Source organism: Panthera pardus, unplaced genomic scaffold (assembly GCF_024362965.1).
Source record: "Panthera pardus isolate Hobbes unplaced genomic scaffold, ASM2436296v1 HiC_scaffold_6, whole genome shotgun sequence".
NCBI lineage: Eukaryota > Metazoa > Chordata > Mammalia > Carnivora > Felidae > Panthera > Panthera pardus.
Genome location: NW_026526991.1, coordinates 134,613,190 through 134,631,383, shown reverse-complemented (window position 1 = coordinate 134,631,383; position 18,194 = coordinate 134,613,190). Strand labels below are relative to the sequence as shown.

Below are 18,194 nucleotides of genomic sequence, written 5' to 3'. Positions count from 1 at the left end.
AGGATGAGGGAACTCGTACAGAAATAACAAGCACCACTGAAACTCAGTTCACCACGAGAAATCACAACCCACAGAAAGAAACAGAAGAGGCTGTAAAACAAAATGAATGACTAGGGATACAGAGAACCAACACAAGCAAGCTCTAGTGGTCCTGAACCTGAATGCTTCACACACACACACACACACACACACACACGCGGACAGATCTTCAGTCTCACGATATTTTGATGCACTTTCTAGAAAATCATAGAACAAACAAAAATAGAGAATATGTAACGGTTGAACAGTTCAATTAATAAGGTTGGCCAAACGGAACACTCTGACGGTAAATGGGAAAGCACGGCTAAAACAGATACTATATAATCATACGAATATCTAAATATGTATTATATGAACATATAATATTCGTCCGCAAATATACAGACATTACCAAAACTGTCTCCAACAGAAGTGGTAACCATGGCTAAACTTCACAACCTTTCACGGAAATAAATTCATACACAACACAACACAAACCTAAACAGCACCGGCTCCAGATGGTTTTACAAGGTAGTGTTACCAAACCTTCAACAATCGGCTTACCCGTTACCTTACTTACACTAACTGTTCTGGAGCCACACTGCCTAGGAGAGCGGCTGGAAAAGAAACAAACAAAAACCAGGGGTATATTCCATTAGACTGGCCACAGCCGATAAAAAAAATCAAAAGAATAAAAAAAAAAACCCACCCATTCACAACAGCAAGCGAACAGGAAGTATCTAGGAAAATTACTAGCAAAAAAAAATTGTAAAAAAGGTAACACAATAAAACGTCCATTTTTCTAAATTAATTAATTAAGTCCAATGCACTGTCAGTCAAAATCCAATGGGTTTTTTTCACAGTGTCTTACAAACTGGTTCTAAAATTCACATATGATAACCTGCAAAAAACAACTAAGACAGTTTTGAAAAGGAAGAAAAGGTCGAGGGAGTCACTGGATGGATATCGAGACATAAAGTAAAATTGGTTTTTAAAAGTGAGGTATTTATGCAGAGACGGACAAACAGCAATGAAGCAGAAGAACTAAGAACGGATAAGGTTCTCAGCCCTCGAAGGGACCGGATGCGTGTTAGTGGGGGCATCACCCATCAGCGAGGAAACTGCACACTATTCAATGAATGATGCTGAGGCAATGGCTGAATCTGAAACTCCAATTCAACCTAAGTGAGAAAATAAAAGCAACCTCTTTTCATCCCTCGTGCCGTGCAAAACTTAACTCCGAGAGTACACTAAAAAGCTAACTACAGAAAATGAAACCGCAGGATTGTCAAAGGAAACATAGAACATCAATAAAACAAAGTTTATCTAAAGCCATAGACAAATCATAATGGAAAAGGCTGGTTTGACCACATTATCGTTTCGTATTCCAATATAACATAAAATACCATTAGAAAGTGAAGCAACGAGCCACAGGCTAGACTATTACATATTGTGACGCGCATGGCGAGAGAAGAAATTCATCCTCAAACATATAAATACTTCTACGATCCAAAGAAAAAGGAGAGCACTATAATAAGCAAAGCAAAGGCAACACAAATTGTGAACAAGCGTATGATGAACTGCTCCACGGCACTAGCAGATTAGGGACACCAAAATGAAACCGGAGACCCATTTCCCAGGCGTCAGGATGGCACTTGTGCACGCCCCAGCCTACCACAGAATGGTGAGGAAGACGCCAAGTAGGATCTCCAGCAACTCCACTCTCTGGGTATATCCCCGGAGAGATCTCTCACTTTGGGCACAGGTACAAAGATGCTCTGAGTACCATTCCCAACGCAGAAAAGAGTTAATGCCTCAAATGTCTTTAAACGGGAAATGGATTTCAAGAATTAACGTATATTCATAAAACAGCAAAATGAGTAAGGAATCTATACGCATCAACACGGAGGAAAATCTGCAAAATGTTACAGGAGGAAAGTTACATAAGGGTGGGCATAGCGGGATACTCTTTACATGCCTATCAAAAAGATCTGCTGCGGGGGCGCCTGAGGGGGCTCAGGCGGTTGAGCGTCCAACTTCCGCTCAGGGCATGACCTCACGGTTCCTAGGTTCGAGCCCCGCGTCTGGCTCTGTGCTCAGAGCCTGAAGTGTGCTTTGGATGAGGAAGGTGGTTATGGGGGGGGTGGGGGGAGACGGGTGGGGCGGTTGGAGACCCGGCAGAGAGGCAGGGGAGGGAAGGGGAGGAATACAGGCAGAACTGCAACATTCAACGCTTAACAAATACGGACCGAGAGCCGCACTGCTTTAGCCACTGAGGATAAGCAGAGAACGAGACAAAAATCCCTGCTGTCGGTGAACTTTCACTTCGCTGGAGAGACACATAAAAACCAGGGCAAAGAAGGAAAATATACAGCAATTGTATCTCCCATGATAATAAATTCTGTGCAGCAAAGCCATGCAGGGAAGGAGATAAAAACGTTGAGGGTAGAGATTTGTAATTGACACTAAACAGGACAGAGAAGAAAGACCGCCCCAGCCAGGCGGCACCTCAGTCAGATGGAAGAAGGACAGACAACCTAAGCGGGGGTGGAGGAGGGCCAGGTCTCGGGAATGGCAAGGAGGAAGGCGGGACTGGACAGACTGGAGTGGGGGGCATCTTAGGAGATGAGGCCAGACAGGGAACTAGTGGGCGCTGTAGGCTGGGACCATGACCTGGAATCTCCACTGACCTGATACTTGAGTTATCAAGGCCTCGGACAGTCTGAACAGAGGAGGGACGTGTGCGATTTCCACCTTAGCACAACCAGCCTGAGCATCTCATTGAAGAACACGTGCAATGCCGGAGGCCACTGCAGTAACCCAGGAGACGTCTGACGGTGGCCTGGACCAGGGTGGTCGTGATGACACATGGTCAGATCCTGAAAACACTGACGGGATTCACCGATGCAGTAATTAGGTGAGAAACACACGGTCAGCGGTGACTCGGTCTTCTATTATATTCTATGATGCTTTATTTCATTTTTTAAAAATCTGACTCCAATGTGGCCAAATGCCAGCATCTGTTCCCTCAAGGCAGGGGGTCCAGGAGATTATGTGCATTTATTCTTTTCTGTACCCTGTGGTACGTCCGAAACAACAGATTACCGAATGGGGTACGTTCATCGGTCAGTGTCTGAGGTTTGTCTTCAGGAAAAGAGGACACCAGTTAGGGTTCACTACTCTGAGTCTTGATAATAATAAAACCACACCTTCACTTCTTAAATCGTCTTAACGGTTCACGTGCCTACTATTAAGATGGCCAAACAGCGGGGACAGAGAGCTAAAGGAAGTGATTCACTTTTAGCCTCTGCACACCCATTTTACAACCGATTCACAATAAATGCAAAAGCTTAATATTTTCTACTAAGATCCCCCCCGGGTAGGATGTTCACTCCTCTTTTTCTACGACTAATCCTTGATGTTACACGCCAAGGAGGTTAATGAAATAGTCTAAAAATCGCAAGTCATGGTTGATAACCTATATTTGCTTTTGCTTCACAGGTTTATTTACTTGTTTCATCACTTTTTATAGCGTCTATAATTGTGAATGGCTGTTTGCTAGTTTTAAACTAATGGAACAAAACTTCCAAGGATCTGTCCTTTGCTTACCAGGAAAGCACTTTCTCTCCCAGACATCCTGAAACCTTCCTACCCATTCTAGCTTACACACTACTTGTCTCTAAAGTCTGGAGACAGATTTTTTTTTCTGAATTCTTTAACGTTTTATTTTATTTTTTGAGACAGAGAGGGACAGAGCACAAACAGGGGAGGGGCGGAGAGAGAGGGAGACACAGAATTCGAAGCAGGCTCCAGGCTCTCAGCTGTCAGCACAGAGTCCGATGTGGGGCTCGAACCCATGAATACGAGACCATGACCTGAGCCGAAGTTGGATCCTCAATCGAATGAGCCACCCAGGCGCCCCATGGAGACAAATTTTTTTTTAACTTAAGAAACAGATTCAAAACAATGTAAGTATGGGTCTCTGTTCTCTGCAGATCTCCCATACCATCAGATATCTTTTGTTTCATCAGCTCCTTCCCACTGGGGAATGAGTGGGGATAATATCTTTTGTTTAGGGATCGGGCAGCATGTAATTTTAAGTGGTGTTTACCGTTCTAACGGAAATCTAAACGACGTAACACATTCGTGAAAGCATATATACAAGAAACCATCTAAAGTCACTTCCCAACGTGAGTAATAAATCCGACGTACTGTACGTACAAAGTTCAGAACTTGAGTTAAAAGCAACTTTTATAAGAAGAGCACATACGTTCGTAGGTTAATAAAGAGCGGTGTTTGAAAAAATTCTACGGCATGATCCCCGGCCTCGCTGTTGACATTTAAGACCCGTAACAAATTAGCTCACAAGCAAACCATAAAATCACGTCTACCAAAAACCCTACCATCACCCTCTCAATTTTAATGCACTTTAATTACAAAAATAGGTTTTACTATGTGCGTAACATATACTCAACATATTCTCCCCAAATGGTGAGAGCTCAGCAGATAAATTAGCCAAGACTTTGTTATAATCACAGGCCCCGGGACAATTATTCCCTAGAATTCTAATTCTCCAACTGTATTTCTCCAAACATCATGAAATGCAATTCTCCAAAGAGGCACACCTACTTTCCAAATAAATACCCAAATTATGCCAACAGTCTCTTTTCTAAAATGCATTTCTAACAGTGTAATCAGTTCATAAGAAATATATTTTAACAAATCTAGAGATAGTGTTAAACATGAAAACCCTGCTTAATGGAATAATCCAGCAGCCAAAATGCATACCCAGATATTTTCCCTTTTTTCACCATGTGAGGACATACCCGAGTAATTTTGTTTCTTTAAATTCTTCAACAGATCTTATTACTACCTAGGAATTTTATAATTTCCAACCAGGCAGCATTTTAGATATCCAGGAGGAAGTCTTTCTTCGACGACCTGGACCCATCCGCACAAATGCTCAGATCACAGAAGTCAGGAAGGAGTAGAGATCGTGTGTGGGACTGACTGTGAGATTCAACAAGTGACCTGTTGCTAAATGTCACGCAGGAAAGGACGGCGACCTTTCTCTGATCTGCTACCGCTCGATCGTTCGTGATAAGAAACCTATCATGCTAGAGGATTACAAAGATATCCAGCCTTGTGTCACTGGTTTGACGCGGCAGAGCGCCCGTGGAATCCGGCAGGCGTCCCATCTGATTGACAGTCACGATCTGGCCAGGGTCCCCCGCGAGGACCCTCGGGAACTGGCGTCCTCTCCGCCGCGGAGCACAGAATCGGGGAGGGCGCCTCTCCCCGTTGGTCACCACCCGCGTGGCCTCGGACGGGTCACACGGGCTCTGTGACTCCGCCTCGTGCCAGGGCAAGGCTCATTTCGAGGACGCCGTTGACCCAGGCACTCGGAACGGTTCGGGGAGTGGTCTGCACCAGCCTACCGTGCTCTAAGGAGACCACATTCCGCTGCTGCGCGGCTTTAAGGAGAAGAACCGGCAGCTGACGTGGGGGTACCTTCGCCCGGTGGGGATGAGCACGGGGAGCATGGGGGGGGGGGGCGGTGAGCGGCCAGCGGAGCACGGCACAGACGGGCCAGGCAGGTGCAGCAGGGGCAAAGGCTGCCTCTGGGGCACGACGACCCCCAGGCATCTGGAACTTAACCTGTGGGTATTCATTAACCTCCCAGCGTGAGGAACGCTAGAAAGAATCCAGGCCCTGGGGACCTGGAAAGGGCAGCACAGAACCCCTGCATTTTTTGTGATCTGTTAAAATCCTGCAGGAAGTTTATTCGTCTCATCTCTTCCTGCAATTATTCTATCACCCCCTCTGTTTTCCCTCCCACCCCCTCTCCCTCCATCCGGGTGCTCTCTTCCCTGCAGGAGCGTCAGATCTGCAAGGGGCAGCAAACCACACGTCACCCCACGACACGCGAGGTACTTACCAAGAATGTGGTTCGTGGGTTCCAGTTTGACATGGTTTTAGTGCGACCCGGCTCCCGACTTAATTATTTTAATGTGTTATGGCATCACACTGTTGGCTACCAGACCGTGAGCTTGGGGGAAAATTAACTTCATGGAAATAAAAACGGAGAGAAATGTTTCTTCCGCATGATGCTGCGTTTCTAACGCCACTTCTCGAACACCTTCAAGCGTTCAGCCTCGATCGCTTAGCTGTGCCCTCAATGGCTTAGCTGTGCCCTCTGTCACCACACCCCAGCACCCCCGCACACCACGGCGGATGGGGAGCCACGGCGGACAGAGTGGACTTCTCCAGAAGCCCGAAGTCACGCACCTTGCCACGGGAAGGAGCTGTGACAGAGTCCCGTGTCAAGCCACCTGTGAGACGTGCCGTTTTCCCACAATCGAAATCGTTTACAACATAAACTTCTCGAGATCATCGGAGGCACACTTCGGTGACGCCACCTTCCTCAGCCACCCAAACCCTGCACGTTTTCACGGAATACAGACCTTTGGGAGGTGTGAGATTGACTCCATTTTTAAGGCACCATTGTACTGGTAAAATCCCCAAAGAATCCGCATGGCACAGCATTGAGAGTTTACTAGGTTCTGGTCTTAGGTCGTCAATAGTCACTTGGAAAAAATGGTTGTTAAAAACCTGAAAGAGAAAACAACCACAGAGCCAAGGGTTAATTCCTCGGGATTATCACACGATGCCGGTATGAAACGCTGGCACAGCTTCCAAATGCAACAAATAGGTTTCATCGAAAGGATTCCGACACAGCCTGGCACCTCAGTGGATAGCGCCAAAATGATCCAGTTCAAGAGTCGATCACTGTGGCCGCTTTAATGGAAAGATAAGCGGGTGAGTTGTGTACATACGAAAGCACAAAACGACGTCAGTGATTTTAGAGAAGTCAAGGGACAGTCAGTGCTGGAAGAAAAACACTCATGAAGGAAGACAAACCCAAAAGCCAGGAGGGGCCCTGGAAGGTCAGTGGTTTCTCCACGTCCACGGCAGGGACCCACGGCCTCACAGCAGATCATTTAAGAACCCCACTGTCTGGCTTGGAACACTCTTCCTAAACTAGGATTCCTGGCTCCCTCATGTACAGAATATTTTTCTGGAGGCAGCCTAATTAAAATCAAAGCAGGAACGCACACTCAGTCTTGTTCTTCTTCAAGTTACTTCTGGTAAATAGCCCTCATTCTGCTGCCTGAGATCTGCCTCTGAAAGGAGACTTTATGGAGCAAAGGATCAAACTTCGCCCTCCCGGTAAGCTCTTCCCTCTGTAGCCCGATTCAAAACCACACCTTCCCTCCCACACTCTGGCCTTCCAGCCTCCTCTGGTCCCTTCCCTGCTGTGTCTTTCTCCTTAGCATTTGACATGTAACTTTCTATTGATTTACTTCCTTATTCTCTACCATCACCCATTAAAATATAAGCTCTGTAAAAGCAGGGACTTTTGTCCACATTCCCACCGTCCAGAATAGTGCCTACATTAAATGCCAGTGGGATCTAATCTCACATGCACGTGCACACACACCACACACACACACACACACACACACGTATATATTAAAAACCTGGAATTCTGATGGCAGAATTTGTTAGCACCACTAGACCCTGTGAGCATGGGCACTGAGGAATCTCCAAAACCTATTAAAACACATATTCGTGTGCACATACTTCAGAAGAAAAGCTGAATCAGTTTCCTCAACTCCATCAGGGTTCATGTCCCACGTGGTATAGAAACACTGAGCAATCTGGTCCAAAACCTGTAGGTCTCAGAACTAAAACCTAGAGCAGTTAACCTGCTGGCCCAAGGCTGTGCAGCTCAGAGCCAGCCTTGAAAGAAATAGAACCAAGATTCTTTATCTAAACAATACAATATAATTCACAGACACAGATGATAGTCATTGTCATCAGTGGATCCCCAAACACACAATCTGTAATCTCACCGTCCTGCTAAAGGTTGGGCATTTAAAACACAGTTACTTGCTTTATCTGTTGGCTTTAATGTTATTTATTTATGTCTTTAATAGTTGTGCCATGAAGGAAAGCCCCGAGGAAAATGAAAATGAAGTTTTCATTATCATGAGTAGTAACAGCACAGCATTATGTTCTCAAACATAATATTCTAAAGCCTTCTCCGACGTCAAGACAATTATGTCTAATTATAAATACCTCCCACCTTAGAACATCCTGAAATCTCACTACATGCGGGGGGACCTTGAACCTGCCCATCTAAGTCCTAAGAGGCCAAAGCATACAGTCCAATCCACGTGTGTTCTACACCACAGGGCCAAAAAGGGTTCGTGCGGAACAGAAAGACTGAGCGTTTTATCCTTCGTAGAAAGGGTAAGAAGAAACAAAATGAAAAAGAAACTGTAGCTTAAAAAAAATCAGAGAAAATATCCTCCCTGCCCCCACCCCCAATAAGACTTATTTATTGTGAAACCAAGCTACTGTCACTGGAAATCTATCCCACAAGACACCAGTATCTGGGCTGAGACTATCCGTAATTAGTATGTCACATTCTAACGGTACAGATTACGATTATTTGCAGGCATAAAAATGTGAGTCCTCTGTGGAGACACTGAGCACACCGGCATCTCTCTTTCGTTTACTGTATAAATACCAGGGGAAGGGGACACCGTTGCCTCTTAGAATGAGGACAGGGTAACATTTATGCAGATAAATGGGCAGCTGGCATTACCACATCAGCTGCTGCTGGGACAAAGGGAAATTCTGGCCAGCGTGCAGCAAGGTAACACTTATCAGTTTTGGGAAAATGTGCAATTACCAGAATGCACGAGGAAAACCCCCAAAGGTCAACTTAAATAAAAAAGCTTTTTAACGGATGATGTTATGACCGAGAACATAAATCGCAACCCTAGAAACCACCATGGAAAGCATCACTCCGTATTTTTTTTTCTCACGGGCCAGTTGTTCTCCAAATAAATCAGCAGTGATGTAAAAGTAATTTACGTTCTAAAGAAAACCTATGTAGAAGAAAGGAAAGACTGCGATCACAACCGTCTTCCATATTGTGACGTACATCTTACCAAATCGTGAATTAAAAAAAGACCACGCCGAATGACTCTGAAACGCCCACCCCTGTATTAACAAATCCAGGCTTCCTTAGTGAAAGAAATGAAAATGGAATTGAGTTTTGAACCGTTAATTAAGTTCCCTCACAAAAGGCCATTAACTAAAACATACACTGGGCAAGAATGTGGCTTTGGTCTCTCCCGCCATCTGTAAGAGGACACTCAAGGTAGAAACACGTGCTTCAGGTGTGACTTCCACAGGTGACTTCCTCGACGGGGAAGGGACATTACAATCTGAAAAGCCCATCGGGCCGTAATGACAGTGACTTTACATTAAAAGGCAATTTCGTCTTAAATTCGCGAATCGGAGGAGCAGGCTCCTCCCTTCGTGGATGAAAGCCAGTGACAAAACGCAAGCGGACCGGGTCGGGGGACACACTGGAGATGGGAATCGGCTTTCCGCCTTTTTCTCGGGTGTTCGAACTATAAACACATCACTCTAACGCCTGCCAGCGGGAGAGGACCAGGCTGCCATTGCAACGCTGACGATGCGTGACTCACGAGCATGTTGTGTCAAAGATAACGGGAACCAACAGGGACACTGAGGTGGCCACGGCCAACAGCGCAAGGTGGATCAGAGTCGCGGCAGAGGTCGCTGCTGCAGACCCAGCGGGCGTCTGGACCTTCTTCCCGGCCACTCGGGGACACCAGCGTCTACAGTCTGCCCTCCCCGAATCTCTGCTGCAACGGGAGACAGGTGACCGGCCTCATTCTCTACGACCAGTGACAGCGGGGCTGGCGAGAAGGTGCCTTCCGCCGGGCGCAGGGGTGCCGCGGCACGCCCCTGCAACCGCGTATTTCATCCGGGCGGCTGTGAGCAGCAACACGGGGGCTGAGGTGGAAAGCAAAGCGGGAGGCTCACCTTGGTCACTGATGCGGGACAGATATGGAAGGGCTCGCTCAAATTCACTGTTTCTAGCTTCATCCCGACCGTGAAGAAATGGCTTCTCAGATCTGCATGATCCTGCAGGGGAAGCGACAGAAAGTTTGAAAAAGCGGCCGTGTTGTGCATGAACTCGGGCACTGTCTGGACGCCCTCCTTAGACATTTTATTGGGTAACTAAAATCGGATTGAAACAATTAACCCTCCCCCATTGCAAATTTCTCATTATTGCAAGATACTGCGGATTTAATTATTTTCTGTGGGCTAAATTGCTTTTCCGAGGGAAGGAAACAAGCCTTTGTGGCCATGCTTGAATTTACACTAAGCCCAAAAAAAAAAAAAAAAAAAAAGAAAGGAAGAAAGAAAAAGAAAAAGAAAAAGAAAAAAATCACACGGCAGTGCTTTGATCTTCCCAGGCGCTAGAATGGAAGCTCGGCCGAGTAATGGGGGCCATCAGTCATCTGAAACACACAGCAGGCACATCTTCAGCAAACGTGGCCTCGTGCTTCTGGAGGTAACTCCCCAGGGCTTCGAGGAGACCCTGTGGGTGACACGGCCTGTCCCCGCGTCCTGTGCCTGAGAGCTCACAGCTTATCAGTTCCTGGTGGTCAGCCGCCCATCTGGGGAATGTGTGCCTGTAGAGGTCCAAACAGCTCTGCCCGCGATCGGAACCCGACTCCGGCTCCATCAGGATGAGCCACAGCCCCTGTTTAATAGGTGTCTGGCAGTTTTAAAACCCGCTCACGGCAACCTTCTGTGTGCGAGACGGAGCTCCCCTGCCTTCTCGAGCAAAGAAATGTCAGTGCCCGCTTTCCCTCCACGGCAACAGAGGAGGCTGGCTGGACTCGGGATGCCAGGATTTATCTGGCCGAGACGGAGGTCACCTCCTAATTCACAGTCCGTGCAAATGGTAGCAGATAAAGAAACGTATCCGCAGCTCGTCCCTGGGGGAAATAATAGCTACAAATAAATCCTACCATTTCTAAATTCATCACCTGGGTGAGAAGCACCAAACCTATCTAGGGATCTACTACTTGCTTCTATCTGCAGACCTCCAGGGGGTTTTTAATTAATTCAGAGGTGTCATTCCTCGTGCAGCCCTGAGGATCGGGCAGAGCCCCGCGGGGCTGGGGCTGCTCCCCCTGCAAAAGCTGGTCAGTGCCGTCGGTGGAGCGCACGAGACCAGAGAACCGCTTAGAAACCCCCCGCCAAGCCACTGCTCTACCAACGAAGGTGCAGGCTTTGAACACCCAGAGACCACAAGGACCCCGTCTCCTGTCGTCACCGCAGTCTGCAAAGGTATCCGTACCCGGTGGGTGCTCAAGAAATGCTAGGTCTGGAGGAAGCAAGCAGTGTCATATCTGGCGGCGGCAGGGGTGAGGGGTTGATCCACAGGCAGGGATGTGTCCAAAGTGCAACGGCGTATGACAAAAACTCAATGGAAGAACTAGCCCGTTCCCAGCCTTTATCAATTCTTCCAGAACTCAACGATCAACACTGTACAGAGATTAGATGCATATAAGGAAAAACACAAGGAAACACCCCTCACATGCAGGAGATGATTTTTATGTTGAAAATATGGCGTTTATTTTTAATGGTGGCTGGGAAACTGGCTCAGGGGGGAAAAAAACCTCAAAAGATACCATATAGAGAGTTAATGCATATTAACACATAATAATGCAGATCGACCACAGTGCCAGGGCAAAGCCAGAAAGCACGGGGGATGACAGAAAAGCAGTAACCCTGAACCACAAAGGACGCGCTGACACCTGAATTACAAGATTAAAAGTTAACGTTCCTGTCGGACATCCATATCACCCCCACACCCAGCATCTCACTACCAGTGGGAACGCACGCACATCAGTGAACTGTGCAGATAAACACTTTTCCCCTTTTAAGTTCAAAAACCCTTTCCCCTTTTGAAAAAAAGGAATTATTCAAAACCGTAATATAACACAACTTTACCTGAATATAGTCAACAAGTTGAAGCAGTCATTCTTACACGGCTTGACGATACAGAACTTTCCTCAGGAACTAATGACACATTGGTACCTTGAACAATGCGGGGGGACAGGGGAGACAACGTCCTGAACACTTGAGAACGGACGCGTAACTTCTGACTCCCCACCAAAACTTAACTAAGAGCCTCACGTTGACCAGGAGAACCCTTACCAATCCCATAAACAGTCGATAAGCACATATTTTGTACGTTGTGTGCATGACGTACGGTATTCTCACAACAGAGTAAGCTAGAGAAAAGAAAATGTTAGGAAGAAAATCTTAAGAGAAAATACATTTACGGCACTCTCCTGTATCTATCGAAGAAAAAAATCTGCATGTAGATGGAGTTCAGGTCAATGCTGTTCAAGGGTCGACTGTTTAATAAACGGCCCAGACGAATATAGTATTTTCACAGACGTTCTGCTTCTCTCTGCTATCAGATGTCCCTCCCTGTTACACGGTTCCCTCTCATTACTAGAGATGCGACTCACCAATAATAGAACATTTATAACTTCTGGCAGCCTCCACCACCAGATCTGCTCTCTTTGCAATTTCCCTCTATCACCTGTTTTCTCTTCCCCTCTGTTTCCGCTGAGAGGTTCCTGACGACATTCTGGGCGTCTGGTCTACCTGCCATCTTCAGCCTTTCTTGACTTCAGCTGTGTGCCCACATATACTTCTGTCCCTACCTTTGCTCTGAGTAGAGGCAGCTTTCTCAGGCAGGGTTGACACGGGACTGCCAGAACCCTTCGACATCCCAGGCTCTCCGTTTGACCTTGACCATGGACTTGAAGTCTTTAGCCAAGTTTACACTCACCCTATATCTACCGGAAGGTCTCTCCATCACAACTCCTGATGCTGAAAAGTCTATGGGACCAGTCACCCTACACTGCTAGATGTCCCTTAACAGGTGTCTTATGTTACACACAGTTGTCGGGTGGGACCAGGCAATGGCCGCTTTTCCTTAGAAATAAAGCATCAAGGCTTAGGGCAAGAATTTGCTCCTCAGATAACCTTCTCCTTTGGCACCTGCGGCTGGTGTTATAAATGTTCGTCGTTCATGATTTCTGCGTCTACCTCATCCAACCGTATCTCCAGGTAAAGAGGGGATCATTTTGTGCAGATATCACACACTCTGTTCCCTCTTTCCTGGAGTCGCCAAGCGCCGGTCAACCACCGAGTGGTGTCATCCGTAAAAAATACCATTCAGGTCACAATCACACATGGCCAAACGGGGGACAAAAATAAAATGTTAATGACATTAGTATTTTTTAAAATAATTAAAATGGTGTTCTGTCTCAATGATATGAAAATATTTCTTTAAATGTTTATTTGTTTTTGGAAAAGAGAGTGAGCAGGGGAGGGGCAGAAAAAAAGAGGGGGACAGAGGATCCAAAACCCACTGTGGGGCTGGAACTCACAAACTCTAAGTGAGACCATGACCTGAGCTGAAGTCGGATGCTCAACTGACTGAGCCACACAGGCACCCTGCCATTAAAATATTTTTAAACAATTTAAAAATGATGCTTAGTGAGCAAAGGTTTACAAAGAAGTCTTTCATGGTCATCTAGGGCTTGGATTTCCTACATCGTAAACTATTTTGACTAGCTTTCAATTACATGCAAGCACACAAAATTCTTACTTGTGAAATGCATCTGTTTTTGTCCCAAACTATGTGAAAATCCTTCAACCCTCTCATTTAATATACTGAAAAAGGAACCCAGATATTGTGATGGGTACCTGTATTCGAACACAGATGTTTATATTCTGGTCTCAAATATCCACATCTATCCAGAAGAACCTCTTAAACTTGAAGTCTAAATTTCAGAAACAAGGCCAGAAATTATACAACACATTTCTGTAGCCACAGCCCTACCCTTCACTTTCTTAAAGTCACTTTTAATCAGTAGTTAATCAGTATTAAAAAAAAAACAAACAAAAACAAAAACAAAAAAAGAGGGATGCCTGGGTGGCTCAGTTGGTTAAGCCTCTGACTTCGGCTCAGGTCAGGATCTCACAGTTTGTGAATTCGAGGCCCACATCAGGCTCTGTGCTGACAGCTCAGGGCCCAGAGCCTGCTTTGGATTCTGTGTCTTCCTCTCTTTCTGCCCCTCCCCTGCTCACACACTCTCTCTCTCTCTCTCTCTCTCTCTCTCTCTCTCTGTCTCAAAACCGAATAAATGTTAAAAAAAATTTTTTAAAGGAAAGACAAATCTTCCAATGTATAAAATCCCACCCATTTCAAAGGTAAGTCAACACAACAAAGTCTTTTACATCCAGAAGCAAAGACACATAAGGATTATGAGTTTGATTAAGACCATATATACACCGCTCTAATGTTTATGTTCTTCATGAACCATGATGTCATAAACTTTATACTACAAGAGGCAGAACAGTGTCTTCTCAAAGACTGAAACCTCCCACGGGCCCCTGGAGACCTTGAAACGAACATGACATGAGGCCATGTGTTATGTGCAATACTTCCCCGTCAATGCATAACTCTCTCATTTATGTTCTGCGGTTCACCCAATTAGGACCCCAACAAGCATTTATTGAATTAAGCTGAGGAAATGTCCAAAACTAGATGACTTTTTGATATTCATTCCAATTTCAGAGTGTAGCATTTGCTCAATAAGCGTGCGTTAGACATTGCCAAAGTACCACACATGCAGAGATGCAAAGAACACACACACACACACACACACACACACACACACACACGCACACACACATTATGAGAGGGAGAAGGAAAAAGACAAAGAACAGCTATGGAATATCCAGGCTTAGAAGAAATTCCAGAATAAACATTTTTTTCCTGCAGCATATAAAAATCACTACTGCTATGATGATGGCAATCTGAGGGTTTCCAGGAGTGAATCTTAATTTGGAATATGAATATGACTAGGGAGAGTAAAGAAAAAATTATGGGAAAGTGGCTTGGTAAATTTAGCTCAGGAGGCTGGACCTTAAAATACCAGATTTAGGCATGTCAGTTTGATCCAAAAAGGCAAAAGAGTCATTGATACTCCTAAAAAATACGGAGTTATTTTTAAGACAATTAAAGAATTCAACGGCAGTAAATTTCCAAAATAAGACAACACACAGACCTTCCGAGCTCTGTGTGTGTGTGCGTATATAGGTACATTCATATTGGTATATGAGGAAAGGTACTGATACTCTCATTGAAAACCAAATTTAATCGCCCCCAGACCATTTACTTGAGGCTGCTAATGCAGTCAGAGTACATGCATTCATTTTCGCAAACACAAGCTAATCATTCTCGGTGTTAAAAAGAGGGAGAGCTCCTGGCCCCTGAAGATGATTCACAAAACCGATTATCTACCGAGAGATAATGGAAAATTCACTATGGTTTGAGAGATGCATTCTGGCCTCTGCAAAGCTCTAGAGAATCATTCACACCTCACAATTATTGGATCAAGAATGATGTTATTCCTGAAATCAGGAGGGATTACTAAATGCTCAGTACATTCACAAATATGCCTGTCACAGTCAAGAAATACTGTTTATTTAAATGTACTGGAGTCCACTGAAATTGCTTACAGAAAAACTTTCATTCGAAGAAATGCTGGTAATGTCATTCCCATTTACACTCATCGCTACACATTTTATTCTCGCCCTAAAGTAGCTTTCTATTGATCAGAGATGAAATGCCATTCATTTCATTGGAGGACTGTCTTACCAGCCTACCTTAACAATCGCTCTTCAGGGAACCTTATTTTCAGCCGCACGACAATGTAACAGAGATTATATATACATCAACTTCTGTTCCCCATCAGTTTCCTTGTCTCTAGAACCCAAGAGCTTCATGCTTTCCTACTAAAGATGCAAGGACTCTACACCGAAAGTCATGGTTTGGCACATAATATCAATCACGGAAACAGGAACGAGGCAATATATTGTAAATGCCCCTAAGCACCTCCTTGTATTATCATTTCCCCCCTCACAAGAGATGATGGGGTAGTAGCCATCTTACAGGGAGGAAATTAAGACACAGAGAGGTTAGTTACGTCGGCAAGGGCACGGAGCTAACAAGAGAAGCCAGATTCAAATTCAAATGGTCTGACTACATCCACGATTAGCTTCAGGTGATACAACGGATGGGGAAGCAAAGGCCAAACAGGATCTTTTATTTTCTTTATTGTTAATTAAGTAAACAAATAAAAAAAATCCGTTAGAGCCTAGAGGCTCCTAAAATTTTATCTCAAAGACAGATATTGCCAGGTTTTATTTCTGTTCTTGATTTTTTTTTTTTAATCTTTATTTTTGAGAGAGGCGGAGCACAAGCAGGGGAGGGGCAGAGAGAGAGGGAAACACAGAATCCCAAGCAGTCTCCAGGCTCTGAGCTGTCAGCACAGAGCCCGATGTGGGGCTCGAAGAACCCTGAGATCATGACCTGAGCTGAAGTCGGACGCTTAACCACCCAGGCGCCCCTTTTTTTGGTTTTAAAGTTTATTTATGTATTTTGAGAAAGGGACAGAGAGAGAGGGAGAAAGAAAATCCCAAACAGGCTTTGCTCTGTCAGCGCAGAGTCCGATGTGGGGCTCGATCCCACAAACTGTGAGATCATGACCTAAGCCGAAATCAACAGTCTGACGCTGAAACCGCTTAACTCGCTGAGCCATCCAGGAGCCCCACACATCTTGCCAGGTTACAAAGTAACAGCTCTTAATACCGATCATTTCCTTAACCTCCAATTTTCACTGTTAATTCATCACACTCTTTCAGCGGCTTACGAAAAACGTGTGTCAGAGGCTTCGGACACTAAAAATTACCCTCGAAATGTTTATATACACTCAGCCTTCATCCAAAATTGGCAAATGATTTTTACTAACTGCTTTCGTGTGTGCTTTAAGCAATGAGGATTGAAGAAGCGTGTGCTGCAAAATGCCTGTGGTGCTTTCCAAGGAAGCCATCCTTCATCGATGCCTATTTTATCACAACATTATCAACGTTAACCCAGACAGGTTGGTCTGAGAAACGCGGTTAACCCGGCAAACGTTCCTGGCTGATGAATCTCAATCAGTCGGTAGTATTTTAAATACTACGCGTTACGGGTGGGTGAATCTATACAGAATGAAGAGACAGCGGATGAGGTGGTTCCTGACAAAGTGTAACGCTGGGGGTGGGGGTGGGGGTGGGGGTGGGGGCGCCTGGGTGGCTCGGTCGGTTAAGCGTCCGACTTCGGCTCAGGTCACGATCTCGCGATCCATGAGTTTGAGCCCCGTATCGGGCTCTGGGCTGACGGCTCAGAGCCTGGAGCCTGTTTCGGATTCTGTGTCTTCCTCTCTCTCTGCCCCTCCTCCATTCATGCTCTGTCTCTCTCTGTCTCAAAAATAAATAAACGTTAAAAATTTTTTTTTTTTTAAAGTGTAACGCTGGGGAAGAAAGAGTGGACAAACCACCAGTGCATTTGGTTGTTTGGCTTTACGGTTCGGGCTTATGTCTCATGTTTTTCACCCGACACACTGAGGTCAGAGCATCCCGACCTCGAGCCAGCTCAGAGCCTTCCCCGAGGGGCGGCAGGTCCACGCCGGCCAGCCACCTCTTCCGACGTCAGCCTCTGGCACAGTCCCTGCCTGGGAACGATCGCTACGCCTGGAGAAAGGCACGACCTGCTCCCGAAGAATCAAACACAGCTAGTTAAGAAACACCACCGCACGGAGCGGTCTTAGTATTAGCCATCCGTGAGTAAGCACCAGCCCAAACTTCTCTGGCACAGCGATAAAGCTTCAGGGCGAACCCCGGCGCTCTTTATAACACAGACAAACGATTCTAAGTATCGATCTACGCAAGGAGACGGAGCATACGGGAAGCAGGAGACAGAGGAAAGAGAAGACTCGAAAGACGGAAACTGCCACCCTTTCAGGTCCCACTCGTGGGCCACATTCCTGCTTGAACCTGACTCCTCTCTCTGCAGTTATGTTAGGGGCCTGAAGAGCTGCAGGTTATGTGGGGACCACAGACTCCCTAAAATAGCCGATGCTTCCCCCCCAACCCCCGCTTCGTTAGATAAATACACCACCCGCGAGACAACAATATGAAGAATGCGGCAGCGGGGAGAGCGAGTTCAAACTAATTAACACAATGCAATTAAAATGCACTTGGTGAGGATCTCCACGCAAGAAAAGCGGTGAACTGCTCCCCGTGCGGAGACCAAACTCCTAACCCAAGTCCCGCGGTCAAACGCCACGGGAAATTTTCCA

The 18,194-nt window shown here is 45.8% G+C and overlaps 1 protein-coding gene across 9 annotated transcripts in view; it reads right to left on the bottom strand.

Moving 5' to 3' along the window:
* SFMBT2 (Scm like with four mbt domains 2) overlaps nt 1–18,194 on the bottom strand; it is a 228,122-nt gene that overhangs the window by 74,629 nt on the left and 135,299 nt on the right. For all 9 annotated transcript variants that reach the window (XM_053895623.1, XM_053895624.1, XM_053895625.1 and 6 more), the window contains 2 exons: nt 9,949–10,050; nt 6,483–6,630 (listed from right to left, as the gene is read on the bottom strand). In XM_053895623.1, the coding sequence (XP_053751598.1) occupies nt 6,483–6,630; nt 9,949–10,050 (250 nt within the window). The remainder of the gene's footprint in view (nt 1–6,482; nt 6,631–9,948; nt 10,051–18,194) is intronic.